Source organism: Bombina bombina, chromosome 3 (genome assembly GCF_027579735.1).
Source record: "Bombina bombina isolate aBomBom1 chromosome 3, aBomBom1.pri, whole genome shotgun sequence".
NCBI classification, from domain to species: Eukaryota; Metazoa; Chordata; class Amphibia; order Anura; family Bombinatoridae; genus Bombina; species Bombina bombina.
The window spans coordinates 1,082,840,696-1,082,868,241 of record NC_069501.1 but is presented as its reverse complement, the minus strand read 5'-3'; the positions used below and the strand labels follow the sequence as shown (position 1 = coordinate 1,082,868,241).

Below are 27,546 nucleotides of genomic sequence, written 5' to 3'. Positions count from 1 at the left end.
CTCTGGAGAACACTGGAGTGCAACTGACTGCAGGGTCCTCACAGTTATATCAAGCATGTCTTTTTTTTTACTTTGTATTTATGCACCTGTGTCAGTACTGCAGAATAGAGTGATGCTGCTTTATAAATAAAATTAAAAAAAGTCATAATCACAAAATAACAGCCGATTAAAAATGTTACATTAAGGTAGGTGAAGGATTTGTAGGAACTAATGGTTGATGAAGGTAGTCAACTGATTTTTAGCATTACTTGCAAGAAAATGATTGAACACTTTTTAGAAACTTTTACAATTAAACGTTCACGATTCTTAATTCTTAAAGGGACAGTATACACCAATTTTCATATAACTGCATGTAATAGACACTACTATAAAGAATAAGATGCACAGATACTGATATAAAAATTCAGTATAAAACCGTTTAAAAACTTACTTAGAAGCTCCCAGTTTAGCACTGTTAAAAAAAGGTTAGCTGGAACACCCACTGCAAGTGGTTCTATAGCAAAGAAAGCAGACCCTCCTCCTGCATATGAAAAAACTATATACACGAACAGGAGCAAGCTGGAGTAGGTAAACATCAGTATTTTCATAAAACTTTGGGGCTTGGTTAGGAGACTGTAAATCAGCGCATTGTTATTTAAAAAAATAAGCAAAACTATACTTTTAAAAATTAAAATTAAAAAAAAAAAGCTGTATAGGCTATATAAATGGATCATCTACAAAACATTTATGCAAAGAAAAGCATGTCATTTTTACACATTTTTAAATTCACTTGTATTATAAAATTTGTTTTGTTCTTTTGGCATCCTTTGTTGAAAGGAATATGTGCATATCCTAGTTGGTGATTGGTAGCTAAACACATTTGTCTCTTGTTCTCCAGATGTGTTCGGCTAGCTCCCAATAGTGCATTGCTGCTCAGTAGCTGACTTTGCAAAGGTTAAACACATAGTTTATGCAAGCAGAACTGCAATCCTAAAATGCTTGAACACATTAGAGCATACAGCCACTGAATCTTCTAAGTTTCAATGCCATACAAGCCTACAGGCCAGATTTAGGACAGTGTGGGAAAAAAGAAAACTAGCAATCTGCAAAGCCACCCCAAATCTGTCAAAAGAAGGAAAACGCACAGTTATGGCCATCTACTGTTGAATAAAAGTGTAAGGTACAGAAACCATAACATACATTGTTTTCTTTTAAACATACCTGTACCAGGATTCCGCAGCTTCACAAATAACGTTTTACAATTCTTCTCTTTAGCTTCGCCGTTAAGCAATTCTGAAAGTAAATAATATTAAATTATCTGCATAAATATAAATATGTAATATTGCTTTTCTCTTAAAAACCATTAGTTAATGGGATAGGAAAGTCAAAATTAAACTTGCAAGAATCAGAGAATGCAATTTAAAGACACTTTTAAAGTCACTTCTATTTTCAACTGTGATTCGTTCTCATGGTATCCATTGTTGAAAATGAATACGCACATATCCTACACTAGTGGGAGCTAGCATTATTGATGATAAAAGTAAATTTGAAAGTTGTTTAAAATTGTATGTCCTATCTGAATCATGAATGAAATATTTGGGGTTTCCTGTTCCTTTAAAGGGACATGAAACCCACATTTTTTCTTTCATGATTTAGAAAGTGCATGCAATTTTAAACAACTTTCTAATTTACTTCTATTATCTAACTTGCTTCATTCTCTTGATATTCTTTGCTGAAAAGCATATCTAGATATGCTCAGCAGCTGCTGATTGGTGGCTGCACATAGATGCTTTGTGTGATTGGCTCACTCATGTGCATTGCTATTTCTTCAACAAAGGATATCTAAATAATGGAACAAATTAGATAATAGAAGTAAATGGGAGTGTTATTTAAAATTGAATTCTCTACCTGAATCATGAAAGAAAAATATTGGGTTTAGTGACCCTTTAAGTCTAAAGAATTGTGATAAACCCTAATATCTGAATACACTAACTGTGTGTTTAAAATTCTCATTTAATGGGATAGAAAGGTCAAAAATGAAATGTGCATGGGTGCATTTCAATTTAAAATAGAAGCATTTTTGCAATATACGTTCATCAGCATAAATGTGTCTAATAAAAGTTATGATTGCTTTTCTGCTGCATACGCACGTATCCTGTGAGGGCCCGTGCACCAGTATTATAACACCATGCCTGCTCAGAGAGGTGGCAGTGGTGTGTATTGCTTCTGAAGACAAAATCTGTGTCATACAAGCCACTGCTCACTCTCTGAAAAGGTGGGGTGATTGAACACTGGTGCACGAGCCCTCACAGGATATGTGCGGATGTTGCAGAAAACAGTAATAATTTTTACTAGAAGCATTTTTGCTTTAGAAAGTATATTACAAAAATGCTTATATGTCAAATTGAAATTCACCCATGCACATTTCATTTTGACTTCTCTCTATAAAAAGGACACGATACCCAAATGTTGAAGCATTTGAAAGTGATGCAGCATAGCTGTAAAAAGCTGGCTAGAAAATGTCACCTGAACATCTCTGTGTAAAAATGGAAGATATTTTACCTCAAAATCTCCTAAGTATTCACACCCCACTGTAAAGAGACTTTAAAGGGACACTAAACCCAAATTGTTTCTTTCAAGATTAAGATAGAGCATGCAATTTTAAGCAACTTTCTAATTTACTCCTATTATCAATTTTTCTTTGTTCTCTTGCTATCTTTATTTAAAAAGCAGTAATGTGATGCATAGGAGCCGTCCCATTTTTGGTTGAGAACCTGGGTTATGCTTGCTTATTGGTGGGTAAATGTAAGCCTTCAATAAGCAAGCGCTATCCATGGTGATGAACCTAAAATGGGCTGGCTGCTAAGGTTTACATTCCTGCTTTTTAAATATAGATAGCAAGAGAACAAAGAAAAATTGATAATAGGAGTAAATTAGAAAGTTGCTTAAAATTGCATGCTTTATCTGAATCATAAAAACAGAATTTATGCTTACCTGATAAATTACTTTCTCCAACGGTGTGTCCGGTCCACGGCGTCATCCTTACTTGTGGGAATATCTCTTCCCCAACAGGAAATGGCAAAGAGTCCCAGCAAAGCTGGCCATATAGTCCCTCCTAGGCTCCGCCCACCCCAGTCATTCGACCGACGGACAAGAGGAAAAATATAGGAGAAACCATATGGTACCGTGGTGACTGTAGTTAGAGAAAATAATTCATCAGACCTGATTAAAAAACCAGGGCGGGCCGTGGACCGGACACACCGTTGGAGAAAGTAATTTATCAGGTAAGCATAAATTCTGTTTTCTCCAACATTGGTGTGTCCGGTCCACAGCGTCATCCTTACTTGTGGGAACCAATACCAAAGCTTTAGGACACAGATGAAGGGAGGGAGCAAATCAGGTTACCTAAACGGAAGGCACCACGGCTTGCAAAACCTTTCTCCCAAAAATAGCCTCCGAAGAAGCAAAAGTATCAAATTTGTAAAATTTGGCAAAAGTGTGCAGTGAAGACCAAGTCGCTGCCTTACATATCTGATCAACAGAAGCCTCGTTCTTGAAGGCCCATGTGGAAGCCACAGCCCTAGTGGAGTGAGCTGTGATTCTTTCAGGAGGCTGCCGTCCGGCAGTCTCATAAGCCAATCGGATGATGCTTTTAAGCCAAAAGGAAAGAGAGGTAGAAGTTGCTTTTTGACCTCTCCTTTTACCAGAATAGACGACAAACAAAGAAGATGTTTGTCTGAATTCTTTTGTAGCTTCTAAGTAGAACTTTAGAGCACGGACTACATCTAAGTTGTGTAGCAAACGTTCCTTCTTTGAAACTGGTTTCGGACACAAAGAAGGTACAACTATCTCCTGGTTAATATTCTTGTTGGAAACAACCTTTGGAAGAAAACCAGGCTTAGTACGCAAAACAACCTTATCTGAATGGAACACCAGATAGGGCGGAGTACACTGCAGAGCAGATAACTCTGAAACTCTTCTAGCAGAAGAAATAGCAACCAAAAACAAAACTTTCCAAGATAATAACTTAATATCTATGGAATGTAGAGGTTCAAACGGAACCCCTTGAAGAACTGAAAGAACTAGATTTAGACTCCAGGGAGGAGTCAAAGGTCTGTAAACAGGCTTGATCCTGACCAGAGCCTGAAAAATGCTTGAACATCTGGCACAGCTGCCAGTCGTTTGTGTAGTAAGACAGATAAAGCAGAAATCTGTCCCTTTAGAGAACTCGCAGATAATCCTTTATCCAAACCTTCCTGCAGAAAGGAAAGAATCTTAGGAATTTTTATCTTATTCCATGGGAATCCCTTGGATTCACACCAACAGATATATCTTTTCCATATTTTATGGTAAATCTTTCTAGTTACCGGTTTTCTGGCCTGAACCAGAGTATCTATCACAGAATCTGAAAACCCACGCTTTGATAGAATCAAGCGTTCAATCTCCAAGCCATCAGCTGGAGGGAGACCAGATTTGGATGTTCGAATGGACCCTGAACAAGAAGCTCCTGTCTCAAAGGTAGCTTCCATGGTGGAACCGATGACATATTCACCAGGTCTGCATACCAAGTCCTGCGTGGCCACGCAGGAGCTATCAAGATCACCGAGGCCCTCTCCTGTTTGATCCTGGCTACCAGCCTGGGAATGAGAAGAAACGGTGGGAACACATAAGCTAGGTTGAAAGTCCAAGGTGCTACTAGTGCATCCACTAGTCGCCTTGGGATCCCTGGATCTGGACCCGTAGCAAGGAACCTTGAAGTTCTGACGAGACGCCATCAGATCCATGTCTGGAATGCCCCATAATTGAGTCAACTGGGCAAAGATCTCCGGGTGGAGTTCCCACTCCCCCGGATGGAAAGTCTGACGACTCAGATAATCCGCTTCCCAGTTTTCCACACCTGGGATGTGGATCGCAGATAGATGGCAGGAGTGATCCTCCGCCCATTGTATTATTTTGGTCACTTCTTTCATCGCTAGGGAACTCCTTGTTTCCCCCTGATGATTGATATACGCAACAGTCGTCATGTTGTCTGATTGGAATCTTATGAATCTGGCCTTTGCAAGCTGAGGCCAAGCCCTGAGAGCATTGAAAATCGCTCTTAGTTCCAGAATGTTTATCGGGAGAAGAGACTCTTCCCGAGACCATAGTCCCTGAGCTTTCAGGGATTCCCAGACCGCGCCCCAGCCCACTAGACTGGCGTCGGTCGTGACAATGACCCACTCTGGTCTGCGGAAGCTCATTCCCTGGGATAGATGGTCCAGGGTCAGCCACCAACGGAGTGACTCTCTGGTCTTCTGATCTACTTGAATCACTGGAGACAAGTCTGTATAGTCCCCATTCCACTGTTTGAGCATGCACAGTTGTAATGGTCTTAGATGAATTCGTGCAAAAGGAACTATGTCCATTGCTGCAACCATCAACCCTACCACTTCCATGCACTGAGCTATGGAAGGACGTGGAACAGAGTGAAGAACTTGACAAGCGCTTAGAAGTTTTGACTTTCTGACATCTGTAAGAAAAATCCTCATTTCTAAGGAATCTATTATTGTTCCCAAGAAGGGAACTCTTGTTGACGGAGACAGAGAACTCTTTTCTATGTTCACCTTCAATCCGTGAGATCTGAGAAAGGCCAGAATGATGTCTGTATGAGCCTTTGCTTTTGAAAGGGACGACGCTTGTATTAGAATGTCGTCCAAGTACGGTACTACTGCAATGCCCCTCGGTCTTAGAACCGCTAGAAGGGACCCAAGTACCTTTGTGAAAATCCTTGGAGCAGTGGCTAACCCGAATGGGAGGGCCACAAACTGGTAATGTTTGTCCAGAAAGGCGAACCTTAGGAACTGATGATGTTCTTTGTGGATAGGAATATGTAGGTACGCATCCTTTAGATCCACAGTAGTCATAAATTGACCTTCCTGGATAGTGGGTAGAATCGTTCGAATGGTTTCCATTTTGAACGATGGTACCCTGAGAAATTTCTTTAGGATCTTTAAATCCAGAATTGGTCTGAAGGTTCCCTCTTTTTTGGGAACTACGAACAGATTTTAGTAAAATCCCATTCCTTGTTCCGTCATTGGAACAGGGTGTATCACTCCCATCTTTAACAGGTCTTCTACACAATGTAAGAACGCCTGTCTCTTTATTTGGTTTAAGGATAAGTGAGACATGTGGAACCTTCCCCTTGGGGGTAGTTCCTTGAATTCCAGAAGATAACCCTGAGAAACTATTTCTAGTGCCCAGGGATCCTGAACATCTCTTGCCCAAGCCTGAGCGAAGAGAGAGAGTCTGCCCCCTACTAGATCCGGTCCCGGATCGGTGGCTACTCCTCCATGCTGTTTTGTTAGCAGCAGCAGGCTTCTTGGCCTGCTTACCCTTGTTCCAGCCTTGCATAGGTTTCCAGGCTGGTTTGGGCTGTGAGGCATTACCCTCTTGCTTAGAGGATGCAGAATTAGAGGCCGGTCCGTTCCTGAAATTGCGAAAGGAACGAAAATTAGACTTATTCTTGGCCTTGAAAGGCCTATCTTGTGGAAGGGCGTGGCCCTTTCCCCCAGTAATGTCTGAGATAATCTCTTTCAATTCTGGCCCAAAGAGAGTTTTACCTTTGAAAGGGATGTTAAGCAATTTTGTCTTGGATGATACATCCGCTGACCAAGACTTTAGCCAAAGCGCTCTGCGCGCCACAATTGCAAACCCTGAATTTTTTGCCGCTAATCTAGCTAATTGCAAAGCGGCATCTAAAATAAAAGAGTTAGCCAACTTAAGTGCGTGAACTCTGTCCATAACATCCTCATACGGAGTCTCTCTACTGAGCGACTTTTCTAGTTCCTCGAACCAGAACCACGCTGCTGTAGTGACAGGAACAATGCACGAAATGGGTTGTAGAAGGTAACCCTGCTGTACAAAAATCTTTTTAAGCAAACCTTCCAATTTTTTATCCATAGGATCTTTGAAAGCACAACTATCCTCGATAGTGATAGTAGTTCGCTTGTTTAGAGTAGAAACTGCCCCCTCGACCTTAGGGACTGTCTGCCATAAGTCCTTTTTGGGGTCGACCATAGGAAATAATTTCTTAAATATAGGTGGGGGAACAAAAGGTATGCCGGGCTTCTCCCACTCCTTATTCACTATGTCCGCCACCCGCTTGGGTATAGGAAAAGCGTCGGGGTGCACCGGAACCTCTAGAAACGTGTCCATCTTGCATAATTTCTCTGGAATGACCAAGTCGTTACAATCATCCAGAGTAGATAACACCTCCTTAAGCAGTGCGCGGAGATGTTCTAATTTAAATTTAAATGTCACAACATCAGGTTCAGCTTGTTGAGAAATTTTTCCTGAATCTGAAATTTCCCCATCTGACAAAACCTCCCTTATGGCCACTTCAGATTGGTGTGAGGGTATGACAGAACAATTATCATCAGCGCCCTCCTGCTCTTCAGTGTTTAAAACAGAGCAATCGTGCTTTCTCTGATATGCAGGCATTTTGGATAAAATATTTGCTATGGAGTTATCCATTACAGCCATCAATTGTTGCATGGTAATAAGCATTGGCGCGCTAGATGTACTAGGGGCCTCCTGCGTGGGCAAAACTGGTGTAGACACAGTAGGGGATGATGTAGTATCATGTCTACTCCCCTCATCTGAGGAATCATCTTGGGCAATTTCCTTATCTGTGGCAGTACTGTCCTTACTTTGTTTGAACGCTATGGCACAATTATCACACAATTGTGAGTGGGGAGACACATTGGCTTTCACACATATAGAACATAGCTTATCCGAAGGCACAGACATGTTAAACAGGCTTAAACTTGTCAATAAAGCACAAAAAACGTTTTAAAACAAAACTGTTACTGTCTCTTTAAATTTTAAACAGAGCACACTTTATTACTGAATATGTGAAAAAGTATGAAGGAATTGTTCAAGATTTACCAAAATTTCACCACATTGTCTTAAAGCCTTAAGAGTAACGCATACCAATTTTCAGAGCTTTAACCCTTAAAATAACAGAACCGGAGCCGTTTACAAATTTAACCCCTATACAGTCCCAGCTACAGCCTTTGCTGCGACTTTACCAAGCCCAGAGGGGAATACGATACCAAATGACGCCTTCTAGAAACTTTTCCAACAACTTTCTGGTCCTCACACATGCATCTGCATGTCTTGCTCTCAAAAACAACTGCGCAGTAATGGCGCGAAAATGAGGCTCAGCCTACAACTGGGAAGGCCCTCCCTGACTGGAAAAGGTGTCTAACACAGTGCCTGCCGTTAAAAAACGGTCCCCAAGTTTATAAGTGTGAATTATCAGCATAAACATGTATAAAATGTCCAAATAAAGCAATCGATTTAGCCCATAAAGGTGTCTACCAGTTTTATAGCCCATATTAAGCCTGTTATTCTGTTTGAAACTAAGAAAATGGCTTACCGGTCCCCATGAGGGGAAATGACAGCCTTCCAGCATTACACAGTCGTTAGAAATATGGCTAGTCATACCTTAAGCAGAAAAGTCTGCTAACTGTTTCCCCCAACTGAAGTTACTTCATCTCAACAGTCCTATGTGGAAACAGCAATCGATTTTAGTTACTGTCTGCTAAAATCATCTTCCTCTCACAAACAGAAATCTTCATCCTTTTCTGTTTCAGAGTAAATAGTACATACCAGCACTATTTTAAAATAACAAACTCTTGATAGTAGAATAAAAAAACTACAACTAAACACCACATACTCTTAACCATCTCCGTGGAGATGTTGCCTGTGCAACGGCAAAGAGAATGACAGGGGTGGGCGGAGCCTAGGAGGGACTATATGGCCAGCTTTGCTGGGACTCTTTGCCATTTCCTGTTGGGGAAGAGATATTCCCACAGGTAAGGATGACGCCGTGGACCGGACACACCAATGTTGGAGAAAGAAAACATTTAAGTTAAGTGTCCCTTTAAGCAACCAATCAGGATGCTAGTCCTAGGACTTGCAAGGGAGTGTGCATCTGTCATGTACAGGCACAGTCATGTTATGTTCCTATTCAGTTTAAGGAAGTTTACTATGAAATCTCATGAGATCACAGGAAAGCAATGCATGATCTGATTGGCTATTTATTTTTTTTCAACTTGCAGCTGGACAGCAACAACTGAAGTATAACTATTCATAGAGCAAATTTTGAAGTAAAATATCTTCCCTTTTTACAAAGAGGTGTTCAGGTGATATTTTCATGTCAGCTTTTTACAGTTATTAGACATCACTTTAAAGTGATTTAGCATGAGTATTATGTTCCTTTAATGTCCCTGATATTTCAATTCAAGTCAGTTATTTGCAGATGCTTGGAAAATGTTTACAGAAAATTTTGGTCGTTCTTCAAGACAACTTAATTACCTCTCCCCATTTGTAAAACACAGATACAATGTATGTTTCTATTTCTGTGTATATTCTTACCTTTTTTAAATCCAAACATACTGTGGTAAGATATCATACAATGCAAAATGTATTAAAAAAAGGTTATTTATGGAGGGGCGGAGCCGACCATGCCTTGAAATGGCCGCACTATTTTGATGCTCCGTGCTTAGTATGGCACCCAGGGGCTAAAACGCTTTCCTAAAGCCTGAATTTGAGACATGCTGCAGTGGAAGGGACAGGGCACAGAACGGTGAACAGCAGAAGGGCAAAGCCGACATGTAAAACCACTTAAATCAACCTGAACAGCCTGAAAACACGCGCCCCTGTTGCGCTACCTGGGAAACCCCAAACAGCCTCCTCTCACTTACAGCGCTCATCGATGCGGCAGAGGCCCAGAGCTAACAACGGATGCTGAGCATACTGCAGAGGGATAGCCCGGTGAGTGACCACAACCACACTCCCCAAACAGGCCCACAAACAGTTCCGGACAGCACACAGCATAGCGCCCCTGCTACTAGGGCCTAGAAACCCTGTTAGCCTTAATCCCTTGAAATGGCACAACATGGCCTAATAAAACTTGAATATGGACTGCCTTAAACTAATTAAAAGCCAATAACGGTTGATGGGAGAAGAACTACACTAATCAACAGACACAATAATGGACATTGCAAATTAATAACTTAATAAAAAAGCTGCACAGACGTTATCCAGCCTTCTGGGGCCTAACCTAACTCACTGAGCAACTCCCCTGATCTGGAGTTTTCTTCATCTACTTATTTTAGGCAAAGAAGCTACGTTTTTGCAAGAAGTGGATAGTGAGATTATCACAATACACAGGCCTTAATGACTCGCCTCATTCTTTATAACTCAGAAAAGCCTAGGCCTGTAACTAAAATACATAGGAGGTGCCATTTTTTTTTTCTCTCTTCTCTAAAAGACTTCCTGTTGCACACAGCAAATAACCCTTAAGAAAACATAAAGCTTCCATTATATAACTAGCAATAAGGACCTCCAGCAAAAGAAGTGCTGATCCTGCAGCTCAATAAAAGAACTTAACTCTGCAATTTGAAAACAAACAGCACTCAGTGAGCGTTTTAAGCATAATTAAGCAGCAACGAAGTTTTCTTTATTCTCTCTCTCCTTCTGCTAAGTACATCAAAAATCAACAAACACAACGCAGAAAATGACAACAAAGAGACTAAACAGATCTGAGAAGACCACTAAAACATCTAATACACCCAGTACCAAGATGAGCACATTTTTCCAAAAATTACAAACATCCCCTACCACAGAGGGAGAGGATTCACAACAATCACAAGATGAACTCTTAAATGCAGCATCCCAGGGTGAGGACTCCCCTGTTACAAGAGCTGACCTGAAAGAACTTCCCACCAGAGCTGATCTTACTAATTTCTTTCAACAAGTTAATCAGGTACTGAAAGATGGTCTCTCAGGGATTAAAAAAGAAGTAGCGGAGCTGGGTGGTAGAGTAGCCTATCTGGAAGAACAAGATGAAGAAACCACCTCTACTCTAGATCTGCTTACGAGAAAAATTGATACACAGGAATCTCAGATTGAATTCCTCACCTCTAAGCTAGAGGACTTGGACAACAGAGGGAGAAGACAGAACATACGTATAAGAGGAATATCAGAGAAAGTATCCTCAGATTTACTACAAAACTTCTTACAAAAAATCTTCAAACACCTAATGGGAGACTCCACCATGGAAGATATACCTTTAGATAGAGCTCATAGAGCTTTGAGACCGCCCCCAAGAGACGGCGAACCTCCCAGAGATGTAATCATCCGCTTCCACAAATTCACAGATAAAGAGAAAATTATGACTTCTACGAGGAAACAACAATCCTTTCAAATAGAAGGCAACAAACTTCAATTCTTTGCAGATCTGAGCCCAATCACTCTCCAGAACAGGAAAGAAGCGAGGTACCTCACAATCCACTTAAAAGAGCAAGGTCTGACCTACAGATGGGGATTTCCTTTCAGCATCAGAGTCATGAAAGACAACAGAATATACACATATAGGACCCCAGATGATTTGGAACAGTTCTGTAAATCGTTGGACATCCCTCCTCCTTCGCTCCCCGCATTAGAACCCCCCCAAAACTCTACTCAAAGAAAAGATTCCACACAACCACAACCTCAAAGGCATCACTGGCAGAAAATTTCCAAGAAGAGACCAAGAGAAACATTAACAGCACAGACTGCATCAAAGGATGAGCCAGATATTGACCTATAGCAGAGAATATGGGTTTGAGGAACTTTGAAGCCATTAATGACGTAATCCAGTATAATTAAGATATAACTGTATATGTCATGTCAGATCCTAGAATGATCCCTATGCTTACTGTTTATAGCTAATAATGTTTCTCTTTACAGCTAATGAGATATAAGTGTATAGGACATGCCAGATTTCTAGGTGATCCCTCTGTTTAATGTTCATAATTAACAATGTAGATTTATAATTTATAATTAATGTTTTATAGTATTCCACTGCAGGACATTTGCTAATATCCCAAAATTAGAAAGCACCCCTAGGGTTGCCATCCAACCTAATTGGTTGAGTTATTTCCCCAACGACTCCCTCCTTCAGGACAGAGTCCAGTTATGGGATTATAAATCCCTGGTTTTGTATTGTTGTTTGGTTATTTGTTTTTTTCGTGTTAATGTTAACCAAGTCTCTAATGCTTTTTTCTACTTTCCAATGCTCGAGGGCCAACCGCACAGCGACTGATATACTCACAAAATTGACGGCAGACATCCCTCTCTGGTATGAAGACGAACTCCACAGGGTAAGCAAGAGACACACATGCAAGGACCACCCCACTGAGAACTGGGATAAAAATCAGCGCACGCACAATTTTATAGTGTAATGGGGACTACACATAGGGACATCTCCTTACTATCACAAAATTGTAAAGGTCTTAACTCCCCCACTAAACGATCTATAGCTCTTAATTGGTTCAAGAGAGAGGGAGCAAACATAGTATTTGTCCAAGAGACACACTTCCTCAAAGACAAAGAACCCATCTTTAAATCCAAAGAGTTCCCATCCCTCTTCCTTCACTCACACGAGAAAAAGACGAATGGAGTGGGAATACTATTTAACAGAAATACTCCCTTTCAACTAACAGACAAATACACAGACAAGGAGGGCAGGTACATCATCCTAGTTGGAACCTTGTTCAATAATTGGGTTACCCTGGCCAACATTTACTCTCCTAATACGGGGCAGGCACAATTCATTAAAAGAGTTGGAAATAAAATACTAGAAGTACAGAAGGGGATATTAATATTGGGAGGAGATCTTAATGTTGCATTACTACCTGCAGTTGATTGTTCTCAAGGTTCTAGCTCCACCACTAAAAGTACTAGACACTCCATTAATAACACTTTAAAACAACTTACACTGATTGACATATGGCGCTTCCTACATCCGACCACACGCAACTACTCATTCTATTCCAACCCGGCAAAATCATACTCTAGAATTGATTACTGGTTTATAGAACATAAAAGTATATCATTGATTAGGGATGCAAATATACAGACAATAGCCTGGTCCGATCATGCATCTATCTCTATGAGCCTGGAATGGCCATCAGCCCCAGTGCTACCCTACCTATGGAGACTAGATGAAACGCGTCTCTTAGATCCCATCACCCATACACAAGTACTAAGTGACATCACTGAATATTTCAGGACAAATTTAAACACTTCTAGTGGGATACCCTCGGTGTGGTTAGCTCATAAAGTTTACATGAGAGGACAGTTTATGAGAGACAAAATCAATCATAGACGCAAGGCAAACGCATATTATACACAACTGCTACAAAACCTCCAAACAACGGAAATAGCCCACAAAAATAACCCATCAGAGAAGAAATCTCTTATAGACCTAAACAAAGCGAGAGACCTCTTAAAGGAATACTTAAATAAAGAAGCATGTAGAAAAGCATTATACCTACAAAAACTATACTATCAGGGAGGGAATAAGGCAGGTACACTACTGGCCAGGGCCCTACGACGCAAATCCCTCCACAACCACATCTTTAATATAACAGATAACAGAGGAGCAGAAATCGTAGAATCTACATTAATAGCACAATCTTTTAAAGATTATTACAAAGACTTATACAACCTCCCTAAGCCCATCATGACACCACAGAATAATACATTAGATCAATACCTCCAGGAATCCGACCTGACTCAGATACAACCAGATGATAGAGAAGTCTTAGAAAGCCAAATCACCCTAAAATAAATTTTAGAAGCGATAGATAGCCTACCATCCAATAAAAGCCCAGGACCGGATGGGTTTTCTAATAAATACTATAAACAATTTAGAGATCAATTGGCACCACACTTACTAGCCCTTTTAAAACAAATTGACGAATCTGGACAGCTCCCTAAAGAATGTTTTGAAGCCCACATTACCGTCATACCTAAACCAGGCAAATCCCCTAAACTTACAAGTAATTATAGACCCATATCACTATTAAATACGGACCTTAAAATTTATACAAAAATTCTAGCCAATCGTTTAAATAAAATCTTGCCTCAAATAATTCACACAGACCAGTCTGGTTTTGTCCCGGGAAGGGAGGCGAGGGACAACACTATTAGGGTACTCCAACTAATAGAATACGCTAAAACAACCAATACTGAAATGATTATAATTTCAACTGACGCGGAAAAGGCGTTTGATCGCCTAAACTGGAACTTTCTATTCGCCACACTGGGTAAGATAGGGGTGGGAGAAAAGATGATTCGTAGGATAAAATGTTTATACCAATCCCCCTCAGCAAAAGTACGCGTTAATGGCCTGGTTTCAGACCCATTTGAAATAAGTAATGGAACGAAACAAGGATGCCCCCTCTCCCCAATCTTGTTTATCATCAGTATGGAGGTGCTAGCACAGAGAGTCAGGAATAATCCACTAATATCGGGAATTAAAATAGGTCCCTTAGACTTTAAAATATCGATGTATGCAAATGACGTCCTTTTTACTTTATCTTCCCCAGAACCTTCCACCTCCGCAGTATTACAAGAATTAAAAAGATTTGGGGAATTTTCTAACTTTTCAGTAAACGAACGGAAATCCGAAATATTAAACATCTCCCTTTCTAGAATTAAGTTTAAATCCCTGTTAGATCACTGCCCATTTAAACATCAACCAAAAGCCATTAAATATTTGGGGATCTACTTAACCCAGAACCCCAAATCCCTTCTACAATTGAACTTTAAAAACCTTATCAACTCAATCTCACAAGACCTACAAACTTGGAAAGATCGCCCATTCTCATGGTGGGGAAGAATTCAAATTTTGAAAATGAATATATTACCCAGAATACTTTATGCTATTCAAGCAATACCTATAGCCCTTCCACGCCATTTATTAGATCAAACCCAAAAAATCATGAATCAGTTTGTGTGGGGGAAAATAAAGCCCAGAATCAAAAAACTAACAATGTACAGAGCCGTGAGGGAAGGAGGGTTAGGATTGCCAAACATTGAGACATATTACCAAGCCACGAGCCTTCAAAGAATAATAGACTGGCATAGAAACAAAGATAGGAAGGCGTGGATCCCAATGGACTCCCACATCTTGCATACACCCAACCCCGGGGCCTTATGTTGGATAGAAAAACAGAATAGACCACCATGGCTAAAATGCTATTCTCTACTTTCACATGTCTTCGATACATGGGACGGTATTATTAAAAAATACTCAGGCATCTCCACAACGATTTCCCCTATGCTCCCCATTTCCCCAAACGCAGAACTGAAGGGAGGAATCAGATTCGACAAAACAAATTCAAATATGTGGGAGATGGGTTACACAACTCCACTTAGTTCATTGGTTAGAGATGGGAAACTTAAACAAAGGCAAGAATTAACGGACATACTAGGCGGCGCTTTTACAAACTGGTTAAAATATAACCAAATACACCACCTCATACAAACACACCCACAGAAACAACTGCTGACCAGGCACCTAACTCCATTTGAAATGACCTGTACAGCTGACCTCCCCGCACATCACACTTTATCATTAGCTAGGAAACTCTTGATCCAAGCCCAAAAAGGGAGACTACCTGACTATGTTGACCGTTGGCACAAAGATCTAGGTAGGGAACTAACAGAGACGGAGTGGGATCATATTTTTCAGAGTATCAGAAAGTCATCTTTCTCCACAAAATACTTGGAAACTAACTTTAAACTGTTAACAAGATGGTACCTCACCCCCTCAAGACTGAAGAGTATATTTCCTTCCTCATCTGAACTCTGTTGGAGAGGGTGCGGATTGCGGGGGACCCTTCTCCACATTTGGTGGGAGTGCCCCAAAATCAAACCCTTCTGGGAAAAGATCCAAGAGCAGGTTAGCAACACACTGGACACAGACAGTCATTTTACCTTAGAACCAGAAGTAGCACTATTGAATCTCCCCACAAAATGTAAGTGTAGGTTAAGAAGCAGACTAATCCAGCTGTCACTAAACACAGCTAGACTATTAATAGCCCGGGGGTGGAAAACTCAAATATGCCCATCATTTGGGGAGTGGTCGGCTCTCATGAAAGACACCCTGTCCATGGAGGAATATGGTTACTTTAAATCTAACAAAATAGCATTCTTCCACGACCTAAAATTTATATGGGATGAATTACAACATAAGATGCCTCTTAACACTAGGAAGTGTTCACAAGATACGAGTGTGACATGAAAAGTTTATTTGACTTATGACAGATAGAAACAACATGACAGAACTGACCTTTCCCACTTTTCCACGACCTGGAGGCTAGAGAGATAAACAAGCCGGTCCGGGGGATCTGACAAAGACACGCTGTGCGGGGGGCCCTCGTAGTATGACACGGAACACGTACAAGAGAGACTTGGTAAGTTATACAGTTTGGTTATTGTTTTGTTATTCTTAAAATCAACCCAAGAAGTGCATTAGTTGTTTATGAAGCTATGAGCAATGTATAGGTACTGCATTTATCCAAGTGAACTGCTTTTATTACATGAGCGAACTAATGTACTGTACTATTTATAAAATTCAATAAAGACAATTAAATATAAAAAAAAAAAAAAAAAAAAAAAAAAGGTTATTTATACTTATTTTAACACTTTATTGGAGTGCTATGTATTCATGCACACAAGCACTGATTGGTAGGTATGCTCTGTGTACAGTCCACACTTAAAAGGGCAAGTCAAAATGATCTTTATTCATATAAAGCACTGGTTTTCAAACCTGCCCCCAGGCCTCCCTAACAGGCCACATTTTGTGGATATCTGAAATGAAGCACAGGTGAAATAATCAGCTGATTAGTAACCATGGTTATTTTACCTGCTCTCATCCAAGGTTATCCTGAAAACCTGGCCTGTTATGGAGGCTTGAAGACAGGTTTTAAAACCAGTGATATAGAGCATTCAGTTTTAAACAATTTTCCATTTTACTTCCATTATCTAGTTTGCTTAGTTCTCTTTGTATCATTTGTTGAAAATAATGCCTAGGTAGGCTCAGCGACAACAATGCATTACTGGAAGCTAGCTGCCGGTATAGTGTCTGCACATATATGCCTCTTGTTATTGACTCACTCAATGTGTTCTGGTAGCTCCCTGTAGTGCATTTCAACAAATGATACCAAGAGAATGAGGCAAATTTGATAATGGAAGTTAATTGGAAGGTTGTTTAAAGTGATGGAAAATCCTAGCTTTCAAAAACGCTAGGATTTGCGAGCACTGAAAATAAAGCTGACCTTCATTTATAAGTTAAAAAAAATGTGTAGAAGTTATCTTTATTTCGCCGCGGCTTCACTGCTAACCCAAGCGACTCCCGCCACCCACGGCAAAGTTTTTTTTTTCCCCCTCAAATAGGTGACATTTCCACCATCACTTTAAAATGATATGCTGTATATGAATCATAAAATACAAAATGTGGGTTTTAATGTCCCTTTAATGAGTTTAACAGAAATCAGAACTGCAAATATGGTGCTGATCTCTGTGTTTAAAAAAAAAGGCTAAAACAGACTTTTGATTTATGTTTTAACTGCTTTGCAGCTGTTCATACAAGCTAGTATGCTAGATACAAACCTAACCGAATTTCAAAAAATTGATTCAGTGGCCCATTGATTAAAAAAAAAGTGATAGGAAAAGGTTACACATAGCAGATCTAAATAAACCAAAACATTAAAATGTGGAAGGTAGTGCAAACCAAGACAATAAAACACTTAAAGTTGTAGGGTTATCTAAGCCCTGGTTTTTCAACAGCCGGGCCACAGCCCAGTACTGGGCCTTGACACCTCTCCTGGTGGGCCACCACCTGAAATTCCCCCACTGCGAGCTGTGACAGGCCTGCCACGCCACACATAAGAAATACTAGGCAGGCCTGTCAGAGTGCCACAACACCTGTGTGTGTGCACATATAGCGGCAGTTCAGAGGGTGGACAGTGTGAGATAATGAGCAGATAGGACTGAACCTGGGCATCGCGGTTAAGTGATACCAGCCCACTGACACCAATGAATGTATATATTGTCTTCCCACACTTACACCAATGCATCAAATACAGGGCCCTGGACATGTCCGGCTAAAATTTACCGGGCCTTAAAGGGACAGTCTACACCAGAAATGTTATTGTTTTAAAAGATAGATAATCCCTTTATTACCCATTTGCCAGTTTTTGCATAACTAACACATTTATAATAATATACTTTTAACCTCTGTGATTATCTTGTATCTAAGCCTCTGCAAACTGCCCCTTTTTTTTTTTTTTTTCTGTTTTTAAATTAATATTTTTATTGAGGTCAAAAAGCATTATTAACACAAGTGAAGAACATGAATAAGGTATTCAAGACATTTCTGGTTTGTAGTGGATGTTAAAAGTCCTCATCTTTCATCCCCTAATAACAAAATGTAAGGCCACTTTTGGACCTATGTAGTAATATAGTTCAGAGTCCAAGGGGTTATAATTTTAACTTAAAAGATTGCACATATAACAAAAGAATTCCAATACATGTGTGGTATACATTCTGATGAGAAATGCAGGCAGAATGCAATAGTCTTGTGAAGCCTAATTGTGTTTGCATAATAATAGACATCTACCCTCATTTTGTATTAGCATTATTTTTAATCTGTCTAAATGCCAACTGCATATTTTGAAAAATAAAATATATATCAAGATAAAATGTGATATTATAAAGGCCATATCTGGACAGGCAAGGGTTTGTTTTTTTTAATTTTTTTATTATCTGCATCTGAAGGACGTGATTTTGTAAGTGGCATATATATTTAAGGATAGGGAGATTTTTGCTAAATAGAGCTACTCCTCACGTGTGAAACATTAAGAGGAATAAGTATGAGAGAGAGATAACAGATAAATAAATGTGCTGCCACATCATTAATATGATCCTATTTGTTGCATAGAAGATATGTACATGAGGTCCACCATTGAAGTAGCTTTCGTTCAATTTTCTGCAAATTTACTGCAGTAAACTATAAGTAGGACGTGAAGTTGATTAATGATGTGGGAAGGGCAGGGTTTTAAATATAGCTGGGGGCTTGATACAAAGATAGACTGATAAGCAGTGGCGGCTCATGTACGAATTTTATATTTATAAGAATCTCCACCCGCGGCTGCGGCCGCCTGCCGCGCGCGAGGCTCTGAAATGGGTGTTTAGCCTGAGTGCCATTAACGTCAGTAAGACAATGTTCAACATTTACACAGTGAAGCCGACCGCATCATCAGCCATGTGATAGGGATGTGTTCCCTTTTAATACAATGGTAACAGCCACCCATTATACCTGTTTTCTACCTAAATGCATATATAGAACCATTTTTAACTTAAGAACTTTGCAAGACAAAAAAAAAACAAAAAAAAACAGCAAACAATAAATAGACAAAGGCACCTGCGAACATATCATATATAGTGCAACAAAATTTTCGTACTATAGAAGGTTTACACTTCATTCAACAGTCCCCTCATCCTATTTCAAAACTTATGCTAGCCTGAGTCGGTACTGCCAAGGAGCGAGGGGAGTGCCGCGAAACTTTGCAATTAAGAAAGTGTCTCACAGACATATAGTCAACTGGTCCGGTGGCTATCTGTCTTTCATCAGGGGGTTTCATTCCCCCGCCGGTCGCCTGAAATGCGGAGTTCGCCCGAAGCAATGGGTCTGTATCCACAATGGCCTGCAGCAGTAGCGTGCAAATGTTAACTTCCAAAAGACTAAGGAGAATCACACAAAGAGTGTGGATATCTCCTGGAAGTATGCACCTGAAAGCACTCTCAGGCTGAGAGTGCTTTCAGGTGCATACTTCCAGGAGATATCCACACTCTTTGTGTGATTCTCCTTAGTCTTTTGAAATTTATCCACTTATGCATTAGCACCATTCCCTATATAAGTAATATTTGTTCCACAAATACATATTATGTAGTCTGTAATTATTGAATAACAGGGAAAAAGCCCTTGTGGTGCCATTGTTCGTGTGTAGTAATATAAATGTTAACTTCCATTTTATTCAGCAGGGCCATGTGGTGTAGTTGTGAATCTGCTAGAGTTGTCGGGTTAGTGAGCAGAGAAGTCGGACAATCAGGTAGACGGCATTGTATTTCAGCCTGATAGTTGCGCAACGCGCCCTTAGTGTTGAACAGCAGCTCCCTGTCTTTGAGATTAGCAAACATGTCGCAGGTGCCTTCCTTGTTATATGCGGAGTGTGGGGTTTCGACACCTGCTGCAGCTCCTGGGCTGAAGCGCTGTTTCATATCCTGCTCCGCTGATGTAGTTACAGGCTTTTCCGTCTGATGCTCTTTGTCCTCCTCTGCCGCTTGCAGTCTGGTTATCAGGTAATCGTAAGGTGCAGACTCTATGAGCCTGTTTATAAGGGATGCAAGTTTTGCCGGGATGTCCTCCATGAGTGTTAGGCAGTTCTCTCCCGCCATGATTTATTTCTGCTCCCGTCCTAAAGAACCTCCAAAGTAGATTGTTTCCAGATGACTTGTTAGCCCTCAGTCCAGTTAGTGGTATGGGTCGTAGAGACTCAGTAAGTCAGGTTGCTCTGACAGCACTGATCACCCGGCTCTACCCCGGGGGGGGGATGATTGCCTAGTGGTAATAGGCCGCCGCCTTAGGCCTTTAAGCTCCGATCTGGGCCCCCAGTGTCACGAAAACAGCCAGAGAAGAAAGATATAGAGCCACAGTAGCCAATACTGTAGTGTTTTTATATAATATGTTCTTACTCCTGCTGTTTGAAGGTAATAACCGGCGGATTATTAAAGATTCCGCTGGAGCCCACAGAAAATGCGTCCTATCCAGGATACAGTTCGGACACGCCCCCCAACTGCCCCTTTTTTTAGTTCTTTTGACAGACTTGCAGTCTAGCCAATCAGTGCCTGCTCCCAGATAACTTCTCGTGCACGAGCACAGTGTTATCTATATGAAATACGTGAACTAACACCATCTAGTGGTGAAAAACTGTTAAAATGCAATCTGAAAGAGGTGGGCTTCAAGGTCTAAGAAATTAGCATATGAACCTCCTAGGTTAAGCTTTCAACTAAGAATACCAAGAGAACAAAGCAAAATTGGTGATAAAAGTAAATTGGAAAATTGTTTAAAATTACATGCTCTATCTGAATCATGAAAGTTTATTTTGGCCTAGACTGTCCCTTTAAGTTCAATTGGGTTTAGAACCGCTGACCTAAGCTAAACTCAGACAGTGCTTGAAAAATCCTGGAAACCAGAAAGGCTCCTAACTTTGCTGATTATTTAATGTATGGCTATTTACAAGCACACCTATAGGACACCCTAATAATGTGTGTCTGGCTTCTAAATTCTAAAAAAACATGTCAACCTCTGCAATAAAAGATGCAAATTTAAAAGGGCAGATAAAACTCAGACTTAGTGGCCACAGAGGTCGTCCAGTTTTAATTAGGCTGGCAAAAATCAAAAGGTCAACTAATTAAATTTACAACACTGTCTACTGTGCCCAAACAATCACTCAATAGCTAATTTATGAAGCTGCATTCACATACCTGCTTATGCTGCCTTTTACGGGCTATTTTATTCAAGATGTAGTTTAGAATTGCAAAACGTATTTATCAGACTAGCCAGGTGGTTTTTTTATCAATTTTTTTTTATCAATTACCACGTCTATTTTACCTTATGACAAATACAACAGATATTTCATAAGTTATTTCATTTTATTGACTTGCCCGCTGTATTGTTATATTTCTTTCCTTAGAAACACTAATTTATTTTTGCCTCAGTTTTGAAGAGGGATATTTAATAAAATTAGGTAACCAGTTCTTAAAGGGATACTGAACCCAATTTTTCTTTCATGATTCAGATAGAGCATGCAATTTTAAAGTGAATGTAAAGTTTCATGAATGAGTGCCCGGTTTTTAAAAATACAGACGTACTGTACCTCTGAGATATTGCGGGTTCGGTTCTAGACCACCGCGATAAAGTGAATATAGCAATAAAGTGAGTCACACAATTTTTTTTGTTTCTCAGGGCATATACAAGTTATATTTACACTATACTGTTGTCTATTAAAGGGACATGCCACCCACATTTTTTCTTTTATGATTTAGAAAGAGAATGCAATTTTAAACATCTTTTTAATTTACTTATATTATCTAATTAGTTTTATTCTCTTGATATTCTTTGATGAAAAGCATATATAGATATGCTCACTAGCTGCTGATTGGAAGCATCATGTGATTGGCTCACCATGTGTATTGCTTTTTCTTCAAATAAGGATATTTAAAAAATGAAGCAAAATAAATTATGGTGCTGTGTATATATGTGTATTTGTGTTTATACATGTATATGTGTGTATACATATTATTATTATTATTATTATCAGGTATTTGTAGAGCGCCAACAGATTCCGCAGCGCTGTAAACATAGTCGGTGTACAGGATAGCTTTTGTAGGGGTCAAGTGGGTAGAGGGCCCTGCCGAGAGTTGCACGGTTGTAGTCGGCTCTTATGAAGCGATCTGTAAACAGCTGGGCCCATAGGCTTACATTCTAAGGGGTTCAAGGGGAAAGCAATGGAGTTAGGAAAGGTTAGTGTTGGTTGTATCTATCCCTGAATAGTAGAGTTTTTAGGGAGTGCTTGAAGCTGTTAAAACTAGGGGAGAGTCTTATGGAGCGAGGCAGGGAGTTCCACAAGATGGGGGCCAGTCTGGAGAAGTCCTGTAAACGGGAATGTGAGGAAGTAACAAGAGAGGAGGAGAACCTGAGCTGATCGAAGGGGACGGGAGAGACAAGTTCTGAGATATGGGGGAAGGGCAGTGCAGTTGAGGTCATTGTATGTCAGAGTGAGGATTTTATGTTTAATCCTAGAGCCAAGAGGAAGCCAGTGAAGGGATTTGCAGAGAGGTGCAGCAGATGAAGAGCGACGAGTAAGGAAGATGAGCCTGGCAGAGGCATTCATAATGGATTGTAAAGGAGCTATGCGGCAGCTAGTTAGACCAGAGAGGACGGAGTTGCAGTAGTCGAGGCGGGAAAGGATGAGAGAGTGGATTAAAATCTTGGTTGTATCTTGTGTAAGGAAATGTCTAATTTTAGCGATGTTTTTAAGGTGGAAGCGGCAGGCTTTAGCCAAGGACTGAATGTGAGGAGTGAAGGAAAGATCTGAGTCAAGTGTGACCCCAAGACATCGGGCATGCAGGTTAGGGGTAATTATGGAATTATCAACAGTTATAGAAATTTTGGGGGTGGAGACAATGGAGGAAGGGGGAAAAATAAGGAGTTCAGTTTTGGAGAGATTTAGCTTAAGGTAGTGAGAGGACATCCAAGATGAGATGTGAGAAAGACGTGTATTTATATGCGTATACATGTATATTTATGTGTATATATGTTGGAAAAATGGCACCGATATACTTGCTTGACACAGTTGCCGCAAACCTTCAATTTGTAAAAAGAGTAATATCTGCAAAGCTAAAAACAGGTGCACTTTTATTCATGAAACTTTACATTGCAGCGATTTTTTTTTATTTTTTTTTAAATACTTACCTTTTTCTTCAACAAACACAGACCGCGATCCTCCGTGCGCAGCTCCTCTGTACTTAGCACTTCAATGATGAAAGTGGCTTCCTCCAATCATGGCGTTGCCTCGCGAGATGGCGCTCTGGGGTGCACGCCATGATTGGAGGAAGCCAGTTTCGTCATTACTGAGGTAAGTACAGAGGCGATTCGGGCGGAGGAATGCGGTCTGTGTTTGCTAAAGAAAAAGGTAAGTATTTAAAAAAAAAAAATGCTGCAATGTAAAGTTTCATGAATGAAAGTGCCCCTGTTTTTAATAGCATTTTTAAAAGCCGGGCACTCATTCATGAAACTTTACATTCACTTTAAGCCACTTTCTAATTTACTCCTATTATCAAATTTTCTTCGTTCTCTTGGTATCTTTATTTGAAAAAGCAGGAATGTAAGGTTAGGAGCCGTCCAATTTTTGGTTCAGACCTGGGTAGAACTTGCCGATTGGTGGCTAAATTTGAATGCTCTATCTGAATCATGAAAGAATAAATTTGGGTTTATTATCCCTTTAACCCCTTAAAGGGACAGTTTACTCAAAAATGTTCTCCCCTTTAATTTGTTCCCAATGATCCACTTTATCTGCTGGAATGTATTAAATTGTTTACAAGTATTTCCATTACCCTTATATTTGCATTTGAAAAAGTTGATTTAGCCTGTGGTATCCCCACCCATCCTGAAAGTTTTTGGTCTCAAGGCCAAGCTGTGTTAACACAGCCAGTAGAAGAAATTACACTCCCAGTGGGTTATAGAAGAGATAAAGTAATAAAATGTTAATTTTCCATTGTTCTCTCCAAGTATTGGTGATTGGTTTATGGGCAGATACAAGATAAAGAAGCATGTATATGTACACAATGTGATAAAGTAATGAGATCTGATTATACCTACAAGCTCAACCCATTTTATTAGGTTTTGACTTCAAAACACAAAATCGACCAATTCATATACACAAATAACCCTTAAAAAAGCAAATCTCATACATTTTATACTCTGCAACTAGTAAAAAAAAGTAATTGGAAACACATTAAAGGGATACTAAACCCAATTTTTTTTCTTTCATGATTCAGATAGAGCATGAGATTTTAAGCACCTTTCTAATTTACTCCGATTATCAATTTTTATTTGTTCTCATGCTATCTTGATTTGAAAAAGAAGTACTGTAAGCTTTAGAGACGGATCATTTTTTGTTCAGCACCTGGGTAGCACTTGCTGATTTGTGGCTAAATGTATCAAACCAATCAGCAAGCTCTACCGATGTGCTGAACTAAAAATGGGCCGGCTCCTAACCTTTTATTACTGTTTTTTCAAATCAAGATAACATGAGAACAAAGAAAAATTGATAATAGGAGTAAATTAGAAAGTTGCTTAAAATTGCATGCTCTATCTGAATCATGAAAGAAAAAATGTGGGGTTAGTATCCCTTTAAGGGAAAAACAATTTTATAGTATACTGTCCCCTTAACGACCTACAAAAAGTGTCAGTTAATGACCGAGGACGTGCCTGGCACGTCCTCTGGGGTTTCAAGCGCTGGAAGCGATCGTGATCACTTTCAGGGTATTGCAGTGATGCCTCTCTGCCTCGACCAGCGATGGTGCCGATCGTTGGTGGCGTGGGAGGGATACGAGGGAGGCGGATGGGCAGCCCATCACTGGTTCACTTCCTCTCAGCTGGGATCTGGTTGCGGCAGTATTGCGAGGTCGAGAGCAGGCACGCGCGCTATAGTACAGAGTCTAGTATAGAGTGAAGGAGGGAGGGGGGAAATAAAGAATTAAATTATTGGGAAAGGGATCTGGGAGGGTATTGAGGGGGGGGGCAGCTACACTACAGAAAAATGGGGTATAATTATAAAAAAAAAGTCAAATTTTGACCAAACTGGTTACTGGCAGACAGCTGCCAGTACCCAAAATGGCGGCAAATAGGTAGAGGGGGAGGGTTAGAGAGCTGTTGGGGGGGGCGCTAAGGGGGGATCCATCTAAACATTATATATATATAAAAAAAAAATTATATTAAAAAAAAGTCTTTATTTTAGTACTGGCAGACATTGCCAGTACTTAAGATGGCGGTGACAATTGTGAGGTGGGGGAGGGAAGAGAGGGGTCAGAGAGGAAACGGGGTGGGATGTGTCAAATGGGAGGCTGATCTCTACACTAAAGCTAAAATTAACCTACAAGCTACCTAATTAACCCCTTCACTGCTGGGCATAATACAAGTGTGGTGCACAGCAGCATTTAGCGGCCTTCTAATTACCAAAAGGTAATGCCAAAGCCATAAATGTCTGCTATTTCTGAACAAATGGGATCCCAGAGAAGCTTTTACAACCATTTGTGTCATAATTGCACAAGCTGTTTGTAAATAATTTCAGTGAGAAACCTAAAGTTAGTGAAAAAGTTAATGATTTTTTTTTTATTTGTTTGCATTTGGCGGTAAAATGGTTTCATGAAATATAACAAAATTGGCATAGATCAATTTTAGGTTGCCTACTAAAAAAATATATACATGTAAAGGGTTATTCATGGATTCCTGACAGATATCAATGTTACAAAATATCGTTAATTTTGAGGGAAAAAAAATGGTTTGGAAATAGCAAAGTGCTACTTGTATTTATTGCCCTATAACTTGCAAAAAAAGCAAAGAACATGTAAACATTTGGTATTTCTAAACTCAGGACAAAATTTAGAAACTATTTAGCATGGGTGTTTTTTGGTGGTTGTAGATGTGTAACAGATTTTGGGTATCAAATTTAGAAAAAGTGTTTTTTTCATTTTTTTTCATCATATTTTATCATTTTTTATAGTAAAAAATAAGCTATGATGAAAATAATGGTATCTTTAGAAAGTCAATTTAATGGCGAGAAAAACAGTATATAATAATATGTGTGGGTACAGTAAATGAGTAAGAGGAAAATTATACAGCTAAACCGCAGAAATAGCCCTGGTCCCAAACGTTAAGAAAATTGAGAAGTGCTGTGGTCACTAAGGGGTTATTGTAATAAGTAAATTGCACAAAATGGTAAAATTAGAGGCGATCTGGCAATTTAGTAAAGTGACAAATACAGCCAGCCACCTCCTGTATACCTTTACTAAGTGACACCCCCATGCCAATGCAATAAAATGTATTTAACCCATTTGTTGCTGATAGAGGAGTAATGAATAGCTTAGCATTAGCAAAGCATTGGAAAGTTCTCACAGCTTAGGGGTCAAAACGTTTCTACAGTTTAGTATAGAAAATATGTATTGTGGCTGTAACGTGGTGACCCTGCACCCCCCCCCCACGGGCACACGCACCTGGTGCCACCAGCACCCACTGGTCACTTTGCACATTTTGTCGTTTTTTCTTGGATGTCATGGTGCCAGCTTCCCTGCAATTCTCTCGCGCCAGAAAAGTGAAACCTCTAACCAAACTCGGCGCTCAGTGTGTTGGACAATGGGCGGGGAGAAAAACTCTACAACGTAAAGTTAACTGCGGCCTTTACGGCGAATGCTTCGTAATTGCTGGGAGGAAATTAAACAGCGTTATATTTTATATTGTTGCAATTATAGTCCGTGCGTGCAACACAACTAGCAGCAGTATATATAAACTTTCTATTTATGTTGCGTTCCTGGGTTTCAGCAGGACATGGTAGCAACCAGTAGCGTCATGTTGTTGCAGGAAGTACGATTCACTAGTAGTTTCCTCATTTATTATCATGTGTCCTCATACGGTGTTCTAAAGAAACTGGTATACCATAGGAATGTGTATACATACGTCACTTCCGGTGACGTATTATCAGTTGTTACCTTAGCACACTCACGTGTTTTATTTATCTGATTTTCACGCCCGTACGACACGCAGGCTCGCAGCATGACTGAAAAATCTGCGCAGATAGCTACGCAAACCGCGCAAACTGCTACCTTATCTTGTCTGCATTTAATTCATGCGGGATTAGCCTGTAAATGACCTGAAACAACTGACTGGACAATGCTTTCTAACTATTATTTTTTCTCTTTAAATCAGTACATTTTCTCCATTATTTTTTATTTTTTTTTCAAATCATGCTTTACATTTTGTTGTATTTAAATACTACTCCCTATTTGCTCATGGTGTTTTGTGCACGGCACTGCACGTTAATTCATTTTAATACACAAATAAAA

At 39.9% G+C, this 27,546-nt stretch overlaps 1 protein-coding gene across 1 annotated transcript in view; it reads right to left on the bottom strand.

The window, feature by feature from the left end:
• The window catches only part of RNASEH2B (ribonuclease H2 subunit B), a gene marked incomplete in the record, with an annotated part of 120,315 nt that extends 93,176 nt beyond the window's left edge, over positions 1 to 27,139 (bottom strand). The window contains 2 exon segments of the mRNA XM_053708378.1: positions 1,201 to 1,272; positions 26,701 to 27,139. Coding sequence (XP_053564353.1) covers positions 1,201 to 1,272; positions 26,701 to 26,761 — 133 coding nt within the window.
• Between the last annotated feature and the right edge of the window lie 407 nt (positions 27,140 to 27,546).